Source organism: Phalacrocorax carbo, chromosome 4 (assembly GCF_963921805.1).
Source record: "Phalacrocorax carbo chromosome 4, bPhaCar2.1, whole genome shotgun sequence".
In the NCBI taxonomy this organism is placed as follows: Eukaryota; Metazoa; Chordata; class Aves; order Suliformes; family Phalacrocoracidae; genus Phalacrocorax; species Phalacrocorax carbo.
This window is the reverse complement of record NC_087516.1, coordinates 44,998,103-45,017,131: the sequence shown is the minus strand read 5'-3', so window position 1 is coordinate 45,017,131 and position 19,029 is coordinate 44,998,103. Positions and strand designations below refer to the sequence as shown.

General features: G+C 42.4%; 1 protein-coding gene across 1 annotated transcript; it reads right to left on the bottom strand.

Moving 5' to 3' along the window:
- Positions 1-10,616: 10,616 nt before the first annotated feature.
- Positions 10,617-16,063, bottom strand: NPY1R (neuropeptide Y receptor Y1). The gene is made up of 2 exons (XM_009515016.2): positions 15,230-16,063; positions 10,617-15,109 (listed from the first exon to the last, which is right to left on the bottom strand). The coding sequence occupies exons 1-2, from the start codon at positions 15,926-15,928 to the stop codon at positions 14,651-14,653; spliced, it is 1,158 nt and encodes a 385-aa protein (XP_009513311.1). The 5' UTR covers positions 15,929-16,063; the 3' UTR covers positions 10,617-14,650.
- Positions 16,064-19,029: the final 2,966 nt, after the last annotated feature.

The window sequence follows — 19,029 nt, the reverse complement described above, 5'->3', positions numbered from 1 at the left end:
TACATGGCACCTAAACAAGGCTTTTAGTGATCAACATCTGCTTAAGAAATCAAAGGTGTGATTGCAGTTCATGCTGGGTTATTTGACTATAGTTCTGCATGCTTGTGACAGTGTGGGTTATGCCGTGCGTTAACATTGATGCAACAAACATAAGGAAGATCTTGCGAAAGGCATTTGCATGATTATCCCATGTATACATTTTGGTCATTGGCCTCTGTTATGCTGTCACAAGTATAGTAGTCAGAATAGTTCAAAACTAGAGACTAACAGGGACAAACATGGATTCCAAGATCTTTTCTAATGACATTGGACAGGTTACTTTCTGCTTCTTTATCTTCATCACTATTACATTTATGTAGCAAAAAGAATTTCAGATGCATGAGATGCTGCCTTTTAATGAGGGTTAGGTGTCTAAGTCTTTATTGTGTCTCTGAAAATTAAGCCTGTAGTGTTCTGGGTTAGCTTTCCCAGTGTATATGCTGACCACAGTATAAAACTTAAATGGACCCTGTAGATACTGTAAGTACTGCTAAATAAAGAAAGAACAAAATAAGAACAAAGACCCCAAAGTCCTGATACTGCAAAAGGCTAAATTCCTTCTGCAAAATACTGATAAATTTCTTCTCGTAAAAAGTTATTGTAATACTGTTCTGAGTCTGTTTCATACATGGTTGTCTTCCATGACGGTCATTAAATCTGTCTTAAACTTTAAAAAACTGGCCATCACATTCTTTGTATGTTGTGAGAGCTAGTACAATCATTTGAAGGGCTGGGCAGAAAAAGAACATTATTTTTAAAAGAGGAACAGAACAGAAGGAAAGTGATGGAACAAACTCCACAGACGAAAAGGAGAACACCTGGGCGTATGCCAATGTTAGCACAATACCAGTAGGTAAGGGACATAAAGCAAAATCGGCAACTCCTACTGCTCTTTCCTCTGGTAAAATCTGTACTGAACCCAGAGAGGAACTACATTTTGATCTCTTAGACATTATCAATCTTATGAACAAGAACAACTTACTGAGAAAAAAGGCACTGCTCAAAATACCGAGCTATCATGGGTTCTTTTTAGAAATGTTTTTTCAAGTATGTGACAGAATACTCTGAATCAAAGTCAAGTTCTATTTTGCTGTGAGACTTCTGACCAGTCAAGAAATAACAGTATTCTAAAGACCTTTAGATTTTTATTTCAGTCACTCTCCTTCCATTCAAAGCAACCTTTCCAATGCATCCAAATGATGGATTTGTTTGCATTTATTAGACATTTACATGTAAATGTTGTAATGTCTAATCCAGATATCTGCCCCTGCAATTATTTGATAATGCAGTCAGTAAAAAGATCTCAGTACTGGGTATTAATATAATGTACCCGTCTGTATCTTAGGAACTGGACTGAAACTCAGTTAAAACAATTTCACATTTCGGATTTTGGATATTATTTTCCTCTTTCAATAAAATGCTGGTGTTCAAACTTAAATATGTGATACACACCAGCCTCAGTGAGCATAGTAAATAAATTCATACTTAGAAATAGACTCTCTGTTTATTAGTATCACATATCATAGTTTCTGAGCACTTTACAAGGGAAACAGGCTGAGTCATAAATGATTTCATAGGTCAAGCTTACCTAAATCAAGGCAATTCCCTCTAAATTAGAACTTTGAAAGCAAGCTGAAAATTGGAGTTCACAGTGGTTCAACACAATAATTGCTGGTAAAAGTATCCCACACTGATTTAAGCGAGACACTTTGAATGTACTTGCATACCAGAATATATTTGGAGAAAGCTCAAATATCAGGGCTAGTGACATTGCTTAGTCTATTCCTCAGACAGAATCTTGACCACTGGATTTTCCTGAACACAGTTCTGCAGTCTCAAGGGTGTAACTCTTTCTTTGCTCATTGAATATAGCCCTGCAGAAATCTGTTTCTTCCACACAGTTTCTGGTGAAAAAGAAGTCACATAAATACTGCCATTTGCAACCCAGAGACCCATGCCGTGGATCGCTGCACATGGTTGTAGTGTTTACTAGAAAATGGGTACTTACATGGCTGTTATGTTCCTTGGAACAGAGCTAACAGCTTCTATGGTATAGTGTGCATGAAAGGTGTTTCTATGTGGAAAGGCAATAATGGTTGTCAGCACGCAGGGCTTAAATAAAAAGACAAGCGCGGTCTTAGTTAAAGCAGTAAGCACTGCAGGCTCTAGACAAGATCCAGTCAAATCTTTTCACTTGGCAAAAACAGCTGTTCACATGATGGTGGCCACACAAAATAATCGACCTCATAGCAGGTCAGAGCTAATGCTGATGGTTTAACAAGTATTTCCTTATTACAAATTTAGGGCACAGTTTGACTAGCATCTTTATGTGGCCATGCCAGCCTAAGCACTGTGCATTCTCATCCTTAGTCGTTCACTTATCCCTCCCATTAACCTCTGCTCTTCACATCAGAACAGCTGTTTGTGTAACCAGGTGATAAATTGGACCAATTCCCTCATTCAAATCCCTTCTTTATTGTTAGGTTTACTGTTATTAAGCTGGATCTATGCCGCAGCTCAGTTTACCCTTCAGCGTGACAAGTGATTGCAACGCGTAGGCGTGGGAAGAGAGGAAGGTGGCGAGACGGATTGCTCAATCCTGAACCCTACCTACAAGAGGTCTGTGCGTTCATCATTTCTGTGATCGCAATATTGGCTGCTTGCAATTGGAACAGAGAGGGTCAGTGTAAGGAGTTGCAGAGAACACTGAAAGGAAACAGGCACAGAACTTCTTAAACCCAGGCTCACTTGGAACTTGTCTTACAATAAGTTTCCTGTTGTTCTGGAAACAGTGCCCTGTATAAGATGTTTCTAAATAAGCATTGCACAAAGAATATGTTTATCTCCATTTCTGTCTAATTAAAGCAGTCCTATCTTTTCTTGAATTCTGCACAGTAGCAGAGTAGTTTGAGGTCTAATTAAATACTCCTGTTAGCAGGTATCCGCATTCAGAGCACCTAAAAAGCAGCGTAGTTTTCAGACTCGGTCAGTGTGGGTGGAGGCTTTCAGTGAGGTTTTTAAAGTTGTCAGAACTCTCTCTCTGCTACCCTGAACTAAAAACAGAAGTTGGAGAGGTGTTTGATGGAGGCAGGGGAGGGTTTAAGAAATCATGTAAAAATATACCTTCTGAGCTAAGAGTTTTTGTTTGCCGTTTTTTTTTTTCCTAGCTGCAATCATAGGCATTGTACAAACAGTGCCACGTTTCAAAGAAAACCATGCAAAAAATCGAATGGCAATATCCAGTATGACAGGGCCAGCACCAATTTTTAGTAAAAATATATGAATAACATTTGTGTCTTTATTATGCAGCTAGTAGTATTGTGTATATATATTCATCAGAAACTCTGCTTCATCTGTAGCTTTTTTTTTAAAAAATAATATACCAAGTAAGCAAAGTATATTAGAGCAATCAGAACTCTTTCAAATTCAGCTGGCTTTAGAGTTGCAAAAGAATAATTTGTACTGTCAGCACCTTCACTGACAAGTTCTTTCTCTAAAAGAGGAACTGTGCTAAACCAGATTTTACTATTCAAATAATTGTGAGCTTTATTTGAAAAAAAAAATGCCCAAAACAAAAACTGTGACAAACACATCTGCTATAGCTTGGCGTAGAAACTGATAATTGTCATAGATTTCCTACCACAGGTTATTCTAAATAAGATTTGGAATCCATGTATCTATGCCCTGTATCTGCTCCTTGGCCCACCAAATTTGCCTCAGCTCTCCCCTCACATTCCCATGCCAACTAACACTGCAATACCACAACTCTTGATTATGGTCCATAACTCTTGGACCCCATCGTCCTCCTTCCTGTGTTGCCCTGCCTGCCTAGACAGAAGAGCGTACTCATTGCCCAGATAATGCTGGCCAGCTGGCTGCTACCAAACAAAGCAGGCAAGAGTGAGTTTTCTATTCTTTTCCTTACTCAGGCACTGGTACAAATGCTTTTGTCTGCATAGCTCCCAATCTTCCCAAAACTTGTAAGAGTACAACACTACCAAGTTACTCTTATATTCAGTGTTTTTCTAACAGTGAGTATATAAATCAAATAGAGTTTAACAGGTCTATCTAAGAGTTTATTATACCAAATTTGGATATCAGAGTGAAGTAAGTGGCAATACTTCTGTATGAAATGTTACCTGGATCTTACTTAACGGATTAGTAAAAGTAATACATCACTTACTGTGTTAGCACTTAAATGTTTACAGAGTAAGTAAAAAGGCTTTTTCAGAGTCCAATATCTTCTAAGAGATTAGCAAAATCAGATTGTGTTTTTCATGATGCCTGAAGAATTGAGATTTGAGGACATTTTCTCTGGTGGTGTTATAACACTGGAGTAAAATAAATGGCCAGCTAACTAACTACAGTGTAGTGAATATGATTGTCAATAGATATATTTTAGAAACACAATAATTCATAGCCTGGAGATAAAGACATGTACTCTGAGTGCTTTACTTGAAGAGAGAAGCTCTGTTCTGTGGATAAATTTCTGATATGTAGCTCACAGAATCACAGAATGGTTGAGGTTAGAAGGGACTTCTGGAGGTCACCTAGTCCAACCCCACCCTGCTCAGGTAGGGCCACCTAGAGTTGGTTGCCCAGGACCATATCCAGACAGGTTTGGAATATCTCCAAGGAGAGAGACTCCACAACCTCTCTGGGCAACCTGTGCCAATGCTCGGTCACCCTCACAGTAAAAAAGTGTTTCCTGATGTTCAGAGGAAACCTCCTGTGTTTTCAGGCCCATCCCCTCTGGTCCTGTCACTGGGCACCATAGAAAAGAGCTACTGATCACCGCCCTCTGGGCCTGATTGTTCAGCTAGTTTTCAATCCACCTTACTCCCTGCTTATCCAGCCCATATTTCATCAGCTACTCTATAAGCATGTTATGGAAGACAGTGACAACTGTCTTACTGAAGTCCAGGTAGACAATATGCACTCCTCTCCCTTCATCTAGCAAGCCAGTAGATGGCTTGGTAAGATAACCTTCATCGTAGAAGGTTACCAGCTTGGTTAAGCATGACTTCCCTTTTGAGAATCCGTACTGACTACTGCGGATCACCCTCCTGTCCTTCATGAGCCTGGAAATGGTTTCCAGGATTAGTTGTTCAATCACCTTCCCAGGGAATGAGGTAATGCTGCATCCCATCAGGCCCAATGGACTTATGTATGTCCAGTTTGCTTAAGAATTCCCTAACATGATCCTTTTCCACCAAGGGTATGCCTTCCTTGCTTCAGCCTTTTCTCCTAGTCTCCAGGGCCTGGGATTTCTGAAGGCTGGTCAAACTGGTAAAGACTGAAGGAAGAAAGCATTCAGTACCTCAGCCTTTTCAATGTCCTGTGTCACTGGGCCCCTACCCCATTTAGCAGCTGACCCACATATTCCCTAGTATTCCTTTTGCTGCTTATCTATTTATAGAAGCCCTTCCTGTTGCCGTCTTGTTGCCTTTCTTGTTGCCTTGTTCCCCCACCAGATTCAGCTCCAATTGTGCTTTGGAACTCCAAACCCTGTCTTTGCATGCTCAAAGAGTGTCTCTTTATTCCTCCCATGTTTCCCCCTCTGTATACTTACTTTTTATGTTTGAGTTTTGCTAGGAGCTCCTTATTCATCTGTGCAGGCTTCCTGGTGTCTTTGCTTGACTTCCTGCTCATTGGGATGGACTGTTCTCGAGTTTGGAAGAGATGATTCTTGAATATCAACAAGTTTGCCTGGCTCCCTCTTCCCTCCAGGGCCTTATCCTACGGGACTTTTTCAGGCAGATCCCTGCAGAGGCAAAAATCTGCTCTCCTAAAGTCCAGGGAGTATATAAAACTGGGGGAAGAAGAAGGAAGGGGGGGACGTTTGGAGTGATGGCGTTTGTCTTCACAAGTGACTGTTAGGCATGACGGAGCCCTGCTTTCCTGCAGACGGCTGAACACCTGCCTGCCCATGGGAAACAGTGAATGAATTCCTTGTTTTGCTTTGCTTGCGCACACAGCTTTTGCTTTACCTGTTAAACTGTCTTTATCTCAACCCATGAGTTTTCTCACTTTTACTCTTCCGATTCTCTCCCCCGTCCCACCGGGGGGGAGAGAGTGAGTGGCTGCGTGGTGCTTGGTTGCTGACTGAAACCACAACACTAGGGCAGAGCAGAGGGGGAGGATAACCTCCCTTGACCTGCTGGCCACATTCCTTCTAATGCACCCCAGGACACTGTTGGCCTTCTTGGCCACAAGGGCACAGTTCTGGCTCATGGTCAACCTGCTGTCCACCAGCACGCCCAGGTCCTTCCCAGCAGAGCTGCTTTCCAGTAGTTCAGCCCCCAACCTATACTGGTGCATGGGGTTATTCCTCCCCAGGCGAAGGACCTTGCACTTGCTCTTGTTGAATTTCATCAGGTTACCCTTGGCCCAGGTCTCCAGCCTGTCCAGGTCTCACTGGATGGCAGCACATCCTTCTGGCGTATCAGCCACTCCTCCCAGCTTGGTATCATCAGCAGACTTGCTGAGGTTACACTCTGTCCCTTCATCCAGGTCATTGATGAATATGTTGAACAGGACTGGACCCAGCACAGACCCCTGGGGAACACCACTAGTGACAGGCCTCCAGCCAGACCCTACGCCTTTGATCACAACCCTCTGAGTTCTGCTGTTCAGACAGTTCTCAATCCATCTCATTGTCCTCTCATCTAACCCATACTTCCTTGTCTATGAGGATGTTATGGGAGACAGTGTCAAAAGCCTTGCTGAAGTCAAGGTAAAAAACATCCACTGCTCTCCCTTTACCTACTCAGCCAGTCAGGTCATCACAGAAGGCTATCAGGTTGGTCAAGCATGATCTCCCCTTGGTGAATCCATGTTAACTATTTTCGATAACCTGCTTTTCCCCTATATGTCTGGAGATGACCTCCAGGATGAACTGCTCCATCACCTTTCTGGGGATGGAGGTGAGACTGACTGGCCTATAGTTTCCTGGGTCCTCCTCCTTGCCCTTTTTGAAGAGTGGAGTGACATTGGCTACCTTCCAGTCCTCAGGCACCTCTCCTGTCCTCCATGACCTTTCAGGGATGATGGAGAGTGGCTTAGTGACAGCATCTACCAGCTCCCTTAGCACTCATGGGTGCATCCCATCTGGGCCCATGGATTTGTGAGGATCCAGTTTGCCTAGGTGATCTCTAACCCAAATCTCCTCAACCAAGGGGAAGTCTTCCTTTCTCCAGATTTTCTCTCTCACCTCTGGGGGCTGGATGCCTGAGGGCCAGCATTAGCAGTGAAGCCTGAAGCAAAGAAGGCATTCAGTAACTCCGCCTTCTCTGCATCCTGCGTCACCAGGGCCCCCACCTCGTTCAGCAGTGGGCCCACAGTTTCCTGTCTTCCTTTTACTGCTGATGTATTTGAAGAAGCCCTTCTTGTTATCCTTGACATCCCTTACCAGATTTAGTTCCAAGTGGGCCTTGGCCTTCCTTGTTGCATCTCTGCAACAAGTTCGTATTTGAATTCAAGTTTCTATACATTGACTTAAAGGTGCCCTTACCTAATTCTGAAGATAGCCTTTCGCAAGCAACTACTTGCAGTGGTTTTGTTCATGGTTGCTGATGTTCCTGCTGTAGGAGCACCATTACCAGGTAAATCCAAGCCCCTGCTGAAGGCTGAGATTCCTTACTGCCTGGAGTGAATTTTAAATGTAAACTATGCTGTCTGGGTGTAGCGATCACTGACAAAGTGAAAAAAGAAGCAGTACTAATAATAATAAACAAAGCCCACACTTCTAGTAGTGGAATTCTATAAATATGTATACCTGTCAAGGGTCAAAACTACATTCAGAATTGCTAGTGCCCTCTTCAATTTTCTGTAAAGCAAATTGGTTTAAATCAGTAAGCCAGACAGCTTGGCAGGCCTATTTAACTTGTAACTGTGTAAAGAAAACACATCACAGAGGAACCTAAGAGGATAACCTTACTGTAAGTACCAGCTGAACATGACTTTTTGGTACGTCCCTCAGACTGACATGGACAGCTGTGGAGTTGAGTCTCTGAGTCCACACAGATAGAAAAATGTCACTTTTTATGGCCTGCTGCCCTCTCTAGGAAGCAGATATTCAGACATGTATCCCACCTTAGTGTCACTTGAAACAAGGACATTACCGAAAGCTCACTAAAGTTAATGGGAGGTTTTCCATTAACCTTGCAGTGTTTTAGGTCAGGCTTTAAGGCTCTTACTTTAGCATCTGTCTAGCTATAAGCACAGGAACATGGTGACTACCCCTGTGCCCAAAGTGATAATAAATCAAGGCTTAACTGAAAAGCCTCAAACACTACTGTCTTAATAATAATGGAAAAAAAACCAGAAAAGTTAATAGTGTCCTATCTATTAAATCTCTTAAATGTACAATATCTGCTAGTCTTAAAGCAAAAGAACTGACCAGTTCTGCATATACATCTCCAAGTATATTACAACCAATGGGAAGATTATAGGCAACCATGACAGCCATAGGTAAGGAAACAAGTTGTGTTAGCCAGTGTCTCCTACTAGCCGGATGTCTCCAGAGACTGGTCACCAAAAGGAAACACCAGAGGCACAGACTTAGCTGACATTTATATTGCATTAATTAAAATGATAACAAAAGCTTTAAATGAAAAAGTATGAATAACAGTATGCAACAAATATATTTTCTCCTTCTCTACCCCCTGAAACATCACATTGCAAGTCACATTTCTACAAATCCTGTATGGCCTTTCACCCCTATGTTCAAGCACACGTTGAATAGGAGCTTTCAAGAACATCTTTTCACAGTGAGCTTTTATTAAGAAACAATATGAATAGCATAATAAAAATGTCATAGCTTGTGGGGCAAAAAAAAAAAAAGATTGCAAAGTGAAAAACAGCAGCACAGTATCAGCATGAACACAAACCAAGAAAGACAAGGAGAGCTTTGTCGATCAGATTACTCCTCCTGCCATAAACAAACGTTCTCCGTGTTCTGCAGAAGTGAAAGAAAATGGAACGTGCAGTGGGTGGGTTCAATGAAAAGCTGTTATTTTTTAATTGTGCCAAAAACATTTTGTTTCCTTTGTCTCAGAAAGAGACCTAGAATAATCTAAGGATCTTAAAATACATTTTCAGAGTAATTTATAAAGATCCATATCCCTTTTCTGAAAACAGGAGCAGGCAACCTATTTATCACACATCCTTTTTTGACCACCGCTTTGCCCAAAAAACCATTTACATGTCAGTCTGTCGGCCCCAAAAATAAATGTCTGAGTGTCCCTTTGAGTCTTTTTGTGTATATCTGACAGAATGCATCAAGGCTTCATCTAGATCTTCTGCTTTTTTTGCTCTTTTCCAAACTCGATCTATTTTCCTGTATATCTGAAATGGCATAATTTGTGGCATAGGTTAACGATGCAGGGCCTCTCCTGTGCAGCAATCTCAAACACATTTGTATCTGGTGCAAATTTCTTGCAACTAAGCCTGATCTATGTCAGATAACCAGATCATCAACACAAATCTTTGGAAAACACAGACACTCTGTGCTGTCGGTTTTGCTTCTACGAGCTGAATGTTCTGTATGGATGTAATTCCTACATAGGCTTTGTAAATTACATCCTTCTGTGGAGTGCAAATTTTGAGAAATCTGCTGGAAGATAATTTTAATGGAAGAAACTATTTAAAGCACTTTCCTGAATAGAGCTGAATTTTACCATATACTCGGGCATTTTACAAAATCAGAGTACAAATTTCTATTACTTCCTCAGAAACCAGCTGCCTAGGGTATGAAGTATGAAGTGACAGAAGAAGCACCACAGAAGATGGAGGAAGGGAGGCAGTAGCCACTAGGCCTAGCACTGGCCCTGGAAACTGGCCATCCCTTAGCAGCCTGAATGGATAATGGAGAGAAAGATATTTTGGTACAGTAAAGCAGGTGTGAGTGCCCTTGTGTTGCCACTGGAGGAGGCTAGGAATACTGCTGTTCTCTATCTGAAGTTAGGTTTTGTGAATGCTCTCTGTAATATTTGAAATATCAACTTCAGTTAGGCCATTACCACTGTTTTACATGGCCAGAAATATTGAACAGAAGTTATTTCTGACCACAGGTTAATTACAGCATAAGAGACTAAAGCTGGTCATATTTTGTCCTCTTACATGTAATCCTCAAACATTTGAAATTCTGCAAAACATGGATAGAAGAAAAGAATTTTCTTTCACATCAATTTTAGTAATGACTTGGGTATTTAGTAATGACTCAGGGAAGCAGATACCACATATTAAAGAACACAGGAATGAAGAGGACATGGTGCAGCTTGGAGTTGTATATATCCTTCAGCTGAGAAATAGCTCTCAGCAAAACTTATCATTTGGTTATAATTATTTCTCCAGCCTTTCCACTCAGCTGAATGAGTTTAATCTGTTGCAGACAGAGGTGTTATTTAAGCTCATGTTTCCTACTGTTATGAATGCTTTAAAAATAAGAACAGAAAAAAAAAAGTTTTCTTTATTGTCTTCATTCTCTATACACTGGTTTGATAAATTCTTTGATGCAGTGAATTAGGAAGCAAACCCTTAAACTGAAGCATTTTCAGGCACTGGACTCCAGAGAAAAACTATATGCCAGTAATTTATTTCTATAACCTGATAACCAAGATATGATTTTTAGGAAAGAGTGTGAGCTGCCAGCCAGCAGTGCACTTTTATTCAGTCGACTGCCTAGGCAAATGATTAAGAAAACTCTCCAGTTTCATTGATCTCAGAACATTTTCCTGAGGTCAGCATCAGAATCTGATGAACAGGCCTGGATTTAAACATATGCTGATTTATAGTCTGAATATGAATCAGTATCAAACTTTGCTTTTAGGATCCATTAATAATAGCTGGTATTGTACTGCAAGACAGCAGAGTCAGAGTATGTGAACACTTAGGCCTTCACGCCTTTATCAGTGATGAGATGCAGTCAGCACCAGCTCAAGTGACCTGGGGGGTCCTTTGTGTTAATTCCTTTTCCTGATTTAAATCTGATTTCTTTACGAGGTGGAAAAAACAGGGTCGATTGCTTTTCTTTTTTTAATTCTTTTTTTTGGTAAAATATCCATCTTTTTCCTAGCCTTCCAAAATCAGGTATTTTTGTCAATTAATTGCTACATTTATTATTATTTCTTTTTTTTTAAGGAAGATGTAAAAGTTGTGGATTACCATACACAGTAACAATGACACAACCAGAGATATGTTGAAAAAAAGCAATGTGGGAACACAGAAATATTTATTAAGATGACATACAAATATGCTGGTGCATCTAGATTATGCAGAAGCTTTAACTGTCTGTGGTGGATAAAAGTGAAGTTTAAGACGATAAAATAACAGACAAATTAAGTAGATATTAATGTTTATTAAATAGTTATATTTGTCATGTAAGGCTGTAGATTTGACATGAAATGTATTGCACATAAGATACATGTAAGATACATTATAGATCCCTCACTGACCTGTTCTTCTGTCAGTAAAACTTTTCTACCAGTCTGAAAGAATAAGGAGGATCTTCAGGATTTTGAGATAGGAATCAGCATGTGCTGAAGTGTGGGGAGATGGACAAAACAGCATAAAGGAGGAACAAATAGGAAACCAGAATGACTGAGAAATGATAGAGAAACCTGACAGCTTACCCTGTAAAGAAATTTAGCATAGAAGGATGAGAAGACATGCTGGAGCTCTGAAAATGAAAGAGGTTTAGTGTTGTAGCCAGGTGTCAGGAGGGGTAAGTCACCAGTGGCTTTTGAGGACTCCAGTGTCAAGTCATGAAACCAAAGACAGAAATACTGCTCTCAGTAGGTGTCACCTATGCCCTGCAGATGTCAGGTCAACACCTCGGAGAGACTTTTATCTTTGTCCTCATAACAAATTCTTCAGAAGAGCAACAAATTTGCTTCTGAAATTCTCCAAATGTGTTTTCCTGCTGAACACTCTTTACACTGTGTTCATTTCCACTGTTGTTTCAGGCAGCATCCGCCGTGCTATTTGTACAACAATGTGTTAGCCTGCATCCTTAACAGAGGCTCAGAAAGACTTCTTGCAGGCAAGTGAGCAAATATAAGAGAAAAGCCTGATCTAGGACTGATCCTAGGACAGCAGTGTAGCAGAAAAATGGCTCCTGAGCTTAACACGGATGAGACAAAGGAATGCTCCTACTTATACTTCACCTTGTTTATCAGGCATTGGTAGGCAAAAAACACCTGAGACAGTATCAGGAGACAGTATGGGACAGTATCAGATGGGCTATATGGTTTCAGACCGTACCTTAGGCAGGAGAAAGGCTGACATTGGAGGAATTATGTTGCTATCCCACTGGAGACCTCCAAATCTTAGGACACACCAGTTTTAGGTCTCTGTGCACCAGCAGGTTCCTCTAAAGTTGCTCTAACACCTACTCTGTGTAAACATCTAATTCAGCCTGATCAAAAATTTCCAGCAAACTAACAGGAAACTTTCTCAAATAGTTCCATTTTCTTCTTCCACTGGATTGGAAGAAAGTTTTTTTTTTTCAAAAATGGGAAAAAACATAACATTCACTGTGATTTTTTTTCTAAAGCGTGGCTGGGTTTCTACATTGTATCTCTTTGCAAAAATACACACCACTTAGCATATGAAAATTATCGTAAAGTGACGGGAATAATTTCAGCAGACTCTTGTCAAATTATTAGCAACACACTCCATAGAGAACCACAAAGAAAAGAGAAATCTCATAAAATACAAAAGGGCAAACCTCTGAAAGAAAGTTCTGTCTTATAATTCATTTTCTACATTCCCTCTCTTTTCTCAGCCGCAGAAATCTCCTTTTTAATTAAATTATCTGCCAGTAGAGGAATACATGGAATTATAATGCATAAGAACACATTGCTACTTTAAAATTCAACACTATTTATAAGACAGCACAAGGCACAGTTTTTTTTACTTTTAAATAGCGGCAAACCAAATAATTTTCATTTCTTAGGCATTTATCCATGCCAGATTTAGAACATTAAATTCACCATCACATCCTGAGATCTTTTTGCTCAGAAAGCTATCAGGTCTGATTTCCATGTATGCTACATTTACAGTTATATCCATTATATAGACCCTCTTCTCTGCCAGAATGGTTTAAAGTGACCTTGCTAAAAGAAAGCAGGGTCTATATTGTATTTTAAAAAGCTGATTATTCAAAAAGGCATTGATTATACAGCAAAGTACACTGTATAACACAGAAACTCAGCTGGCTGATATTGTTGTAGTTTCATTTACAGCAGTCAAGTTATGTGGGTTTCCCTCAGCTGGGGATCTAGTCATGTATATTTTGTGTAATTAGAGGATACATATTTTAAGCAATAACACACAGAGCTCTATTGTGTATATTGGGCAAATATTTCTGCGCTTCAGCGAACTGTGGAAACTGTGAGTGCGGAAGCTAAACATACCAGTTACACCCAGACTATGTCCATCTCCTCCTTTTAAAATTTGCACGTCTTGATTAAACCATCCATTCTTGGAGATAATCCAGGTTTATACTGTTGCATCTGAACATAGAATATCATGAAGCTATACATAAGTTATATAGATCAGCACTAATTGTTATTCAAAGAATCAGGTAGCTAAAGCTTATTTTTTTAATGCCAGCCCCGATTTTCACTGTCACCTGTGAGGATGGAATTGCACCTTGTACAGACAGTGAACAGACCCATCTCCCTTTAGATTCAGGACATAGGGCTCAAGGAGAATTTACATGGTTCATAGGCTTGGGATGGGGACGGACAGTACATTTCATCCCAGCAACACTAACTCCTGCCAGTGATGGCAGATGAAAATGGGGTTTGGGTTTTTTAAATTAAAAAATCTGTATTATTAAAATCAGCTATAATCAGTTGGGACTGAAGGCCCATTTGTGCTTTCATTTGCTGTGGCAAAACACCAGAGTTATCCCATAGTGCTGTGTGGAATTACTGTGGGGTTTTATTCTTGTAAATGAGAACAGCGTTTCTCTCTTAATCCTGTCTTTGAACCTACGTGATTACAGCCTGAATTGCCTCTCTGAATGAGAGAAATGCATGTCCCCATTTAACATATTCTACAGGCTTCACAGAATTATGTCCTGCATGCCTACACTGATTTTACAGGATTTTAACATCGATCAAAAGCCAGATTAAAAAACCCACAACTTTTCAATGTCCTAATTTCATGCTGGGAAGGGTGTCCTCTGTAGTGACAGCCTCCCTGTGGTTCATACTGTTTCTAATGGTCTTAGGGGGACACTCCTGAAAACTACTTCCCTGGAAAAAAAAAAAAAAAAAAAATCAATAAATATATCTTTGTGCTAAAGCACATGACTGTACAAAGAAAAGAGAACAAAAGCCAGCTGATGAAAACCATAGGTAGTAGCAGGTCGAACTATGTCTTATAATAAGATTCAGATGTAACTGCTGTGCGCATTAAAGCAGTAAAAGGGGCAAAAATGCACAGTGTATAATTTCAAAGTGACAACAATCAAAGTTCCTTGGAAAAAGAAGAAAAACATTACCCATTTTGTACTTGCTACGTGATTGTGCTTGCCCTTGGACATGTTTCACCTCTGATCAAACTTCCAGCAGTTTGGTGTAGAATTTTTATTACTACTTTATATTTTGTCATCATCATCACTATTAATTTTTTTAAATGCAACTGGGCTTGCCTGTTTTAAAGAGGTTTTTGAAACATCTGTGTGCATGGTGGACATGGCTATAGTTTCATAATCCTCCTCACGGGAACGGAGGTGACAAAAATGAAATAAAAACTGCAAGTCCCTTTGGAAGTTCTTATTGAGAAACCCATAGAAGATGGGGTTCACGCAGGTAGAGATCATGGCGGTGAGGTGGCAAATCAGGAACAAAAGGTTGTGGCTGCAGGTAGCGACAGGCAGAATTTCGTGATTCCAATCAAACACGATATTGAAGATGGTGAGAGGCAGCCAGCAAACTGCAAATGCGACCACTATTGAGATCAGCATGATGTTGATCCTTTTGGTTTCAGATGACCTGTACTTACTGTCTCTCATCTTGTCCATCATGTTGTTCCTTTTTTTTAATCGTATGTATATCTGCAGGAAATTCAACAGAGAGAAAGATGTGGGATAATTTAACCTACCACCATCATCTTTGCAAGGATAAACAAATATCAGACAGAAAGAAGTACATATCACAAGGGGATTCTCTCTTACCTTTAAGTAGCAAATAAATATAAAACAAAGCGGTCCAAAGTACTGAATCACCAAAAGCGTCGTGGTATAAGAAAGCCTGGCAGTGTCCAAGGGGAACAGGTCCAAACACACATATTTGTCCTTATATTCATCAAATGTTATGTTTCTGAAGGGTTCATCTGTTAACACGTGGTAGATCAGGAAAGGCAAAGAGGAAGCCATGGCTAAAATCCATATGGCAGCAATCCCCAGGTAGGCATGTCTGTTGTTCGGCCTCCAGCCACGGGGATTGATGATCAGCTGATGGCGTTCGATAGCAATGAGGACTAAGGAAAAGACCGAGACGGTGATTGAGGCACACTGCACGAAAGGATTCAGTTTGCACATGGCCTCCCCAAAAATCCAGTGGTCCATTAAAGTATACACAAAGGTGAAGGGAAGACACATGATGGTCACTAGAAGATCAGAAAAGGACAGGTTGACAATGAGGATGTTGGTAACATTGCGCATCTCCTTTTGTTTTAAAATAATGATGATCAAGGCCAGATTCCCAGAGACTCCCAGAATTATCACGGTCCCATAGGCCAAGGCCAAAGTGAAGACCATGGCCAAAGGTACGTGGCAATCCTCATCCTCAAACTGCAGGATCTGCGAGTTCCTCTCCGAAAAATTCAGATGACTGGAAATATTTCCCAGGGGGGCGAGAACCGAAGTATTCATCTTGCTCCCAGCTCACTGCACGACGTCCACAGCCACCGCCGTCATGCAGGGGGCTCCTGCAGCTCAGCCAGTGTCCATCAGCCTGCCAGGAAACCCCCGGCCGGGCTGGTACCGTGGGGCCGCATCTCCCTCGCACCACCTGGGGAGAAGGGAAGGAGCAGGGCCGGTCACCCCTGCCACGCACCCACGGGGGAGCCGTGGGGGAGCCGCGGAGCCGCCCCGGGCTCACCCCTGCCCGCCCCGCGGGTGGGGAGCACCGGCCCGGTGGCTGCGGGTGCCCCCGCAGCAGGCCAGGGTGGCGGTGCCGGCTGCCAGGTGGGAATGGGGCCGCAGGCCCGGGGAAGGCAGGCAGAAGGAGGGGTGCAAATGCAGGTCTGCGTGCCAGGGACGCGACCCCTTCCCGGTCCTTTCCCGCGGCACAAGTTACACGAAATAACGAGCTGAGAAGCAATTTCAGTCTTCTGCCAGCATGGCCTTTGCTTGATGTTTTACATCTCCTTTTTACAAGTTTAATCCGCAAAGGTCTGCTGTCTCAAGCTGCTCTAAATGGAATTATATCCAGCGTCGCATAAGGGTGGGGGCGGGGGGGCATCTGACTAATGTGGGGGGTGGAAAAATTGCTCCAAAAATTGCTGCATTCTTTTATACCTAATAGATACACTTGATGTTGAGCAGCCGAGTGCCCACAGCAGCACTGGCGCTGTGTCAAAGGCAAATCAGGAACTCTGAACACCTTAATCTCAGCTAGCAGGGCTGTGCAGCAAAGAAAGAACAAAAGAAGACGAAAGACAAAAAATAGCAAAAATTAAATGCTGCAGGAATTTTTTTTTATCCAGGCAACACATATAGGCATGCCTAAATAACCAACCCTTTGCAAGGCCTTGGATTTTAAAATCAGAGAAACTCAAGCATAAGGGGGGGGGGGGGGGGGGGGGGGGGGGCGGGGAAGTAAAGAAAGAAATAAAATAACCTAACACACCTTTACTCCAACTCACCATTACTGGCACCCGCACTGAATCTGGAACTTTCCCTCTGCCTGCTCCCCCATGAGCTAAATTTATTGCTCACTTAACCTTAGGTTATGGTAATGAAAGTAATGCTACTTAAAATTCACACAAGTGGGTTTCAAAGCCAGTTCCATATGGCACTTATCACAAAAGCTGAAAAAACATTGCCCACTAACATGTACTTCATTAAATGTTATCCTGAAAGGGTGAGCTTTTGGTCTTAAATGATATTTGGTATAAATCTCGGTGCCACTTAAGTCTCCAGAGCGGAACTGTCTTCGTCTGTTACTGGTGGCAGACACAATTTTAACCAGCCATCTGCTGGGGACCAGAGCTGGGGCTGCCTCCTCACTGGGGCAGAGCCACGTGCGAGGGCTGGGCTTGCAGCCGCCACTCCTCCCAAGGGTCAGCAAAAGGATGACCATGCCAACACCATGTCTTGTCACCGGCATCACAGTCAGTCTCACCTCAGCTGGCTCTGCTGGCTCTTTATAATCACCACCTGGCTACATGAAACCCCCGCAGGTGCTATAGCTTGCCTCTGAGTGACATTTTACTGTCGAAGTTAACATCAGTGGCTTTGAACAAAAGGCATCTCTGCCTGAGGTTTGGCTATTCTGATTTTCAAGCTAGCGAGGTGTGCACCTAAGCATTATGTCTCAGACCTGCTGCCTCTGCTAACTAAATTTATCAGGTCTCCCTACCCCACCAAGTCTGTTTTAGGGTCCAGTAAAGAACCCCTCAGGTTCTTGACCCACCCCTCAGGGCCTCTTGAAGCATTGCTTCAGCCAGAGCTGGCAGTAGATGCTTTACATAAAGGGCAAGTGTGTGGGTGATGCGGAGTCAGGACTCCTTAATTTCAAACAGTATGGCTTTAGCCCAGCCCAAAAATCAGCATTTGGATTTAACCATGATCTCCACTGCCACTCATACAGCACGAGGTGGGCAGTCGAGCCAGTGGGCAGTCCAGTCCAGCCAGATGATGACAGGAGCAGAGTAGGCGAGGAGCCATGTCCTGCAAGGAGAGACCCGGCCAGGCTTTTTCACCAGCTGGGACCTCATTGCACCCAGCAATGAGGTGGCTGAGGTTTCAGGCTCTTGATGTCTCTTTTCCCTTAGCCAATACCTGCTCTTGCTTATTTGTTAAATATCAAACTCAAAACCAGAAAATGCCACTGCTTCTTCTTCCCTTGCCTTTCCTTATAGCAGAGATGCAACGTAAGGGTACAGCTAGGACCTAGCTCAGAAACACAGCACTGCTGGCAAGTGACAAGGAGTCCTTCCCCCCCTGCCCACCCCTCCAAAACGGACCAGACATCAGGAGGGGATGAAGTTGCATCTCCTGGACAGCTGCACTGTCCCCTGCCCCCTATCCCACCAGTTCCCATGCCAGAAAGGAGATCTATCCCCATCCTGGGTGTTGGGGTGGGGTGGGAAGAGCCCACAGCTTTGCAGACCCCTCCAGGTGATTGCACAGACTCCCGCACCACACATACCCTTCCAACACTCCAGGAGGGTTTTGGTCAAAAGTTTAGCACCAACAGACAGGAAGGGTGAAATAACGTGCCGTGAGGTGAGTGGAGATACTCTGTAAAAACTATTGCAGCTTTTTGAAAGGAAGCATAAAATGCTGTCAGCCCAAGCTGATGGTTCACCCAGCCACTCACAGGTCCACCCTAGAGCCTACCTCTCCCTGGGATTTTCTCATCTGCACCTAAGAGAGCAAGCAAACACCAGCCTAACCAGCACACAACCACTCAGAGTCAGGGGAAAGCAACCGCAGGGGAAACTTACCTTGCAACTGCCCTGCCCTTCTTTGATCTGCTCAGGAGCTGGCTCAGGAGACTGGATGAAGAAGAAGGAGTAGGGGAAGAGGAAGGATCCGCTGGTATTCCTTTAGCTGAGGTCCTAAAGATTGGCCAGGAAGGCTTGGAGACTCCCCCTTAAAGCCAAACTCCACCTTATCCCAGTATCACACGATGGTGCTCTGCAGAGCAGATCCTGAAAATCTCACTGCAAGCACACCACCTTTAAATTACACATCTGGGGGTGGGTTGCCTAGTAATTCCGAAATAAATGCAATTAAATATTGAA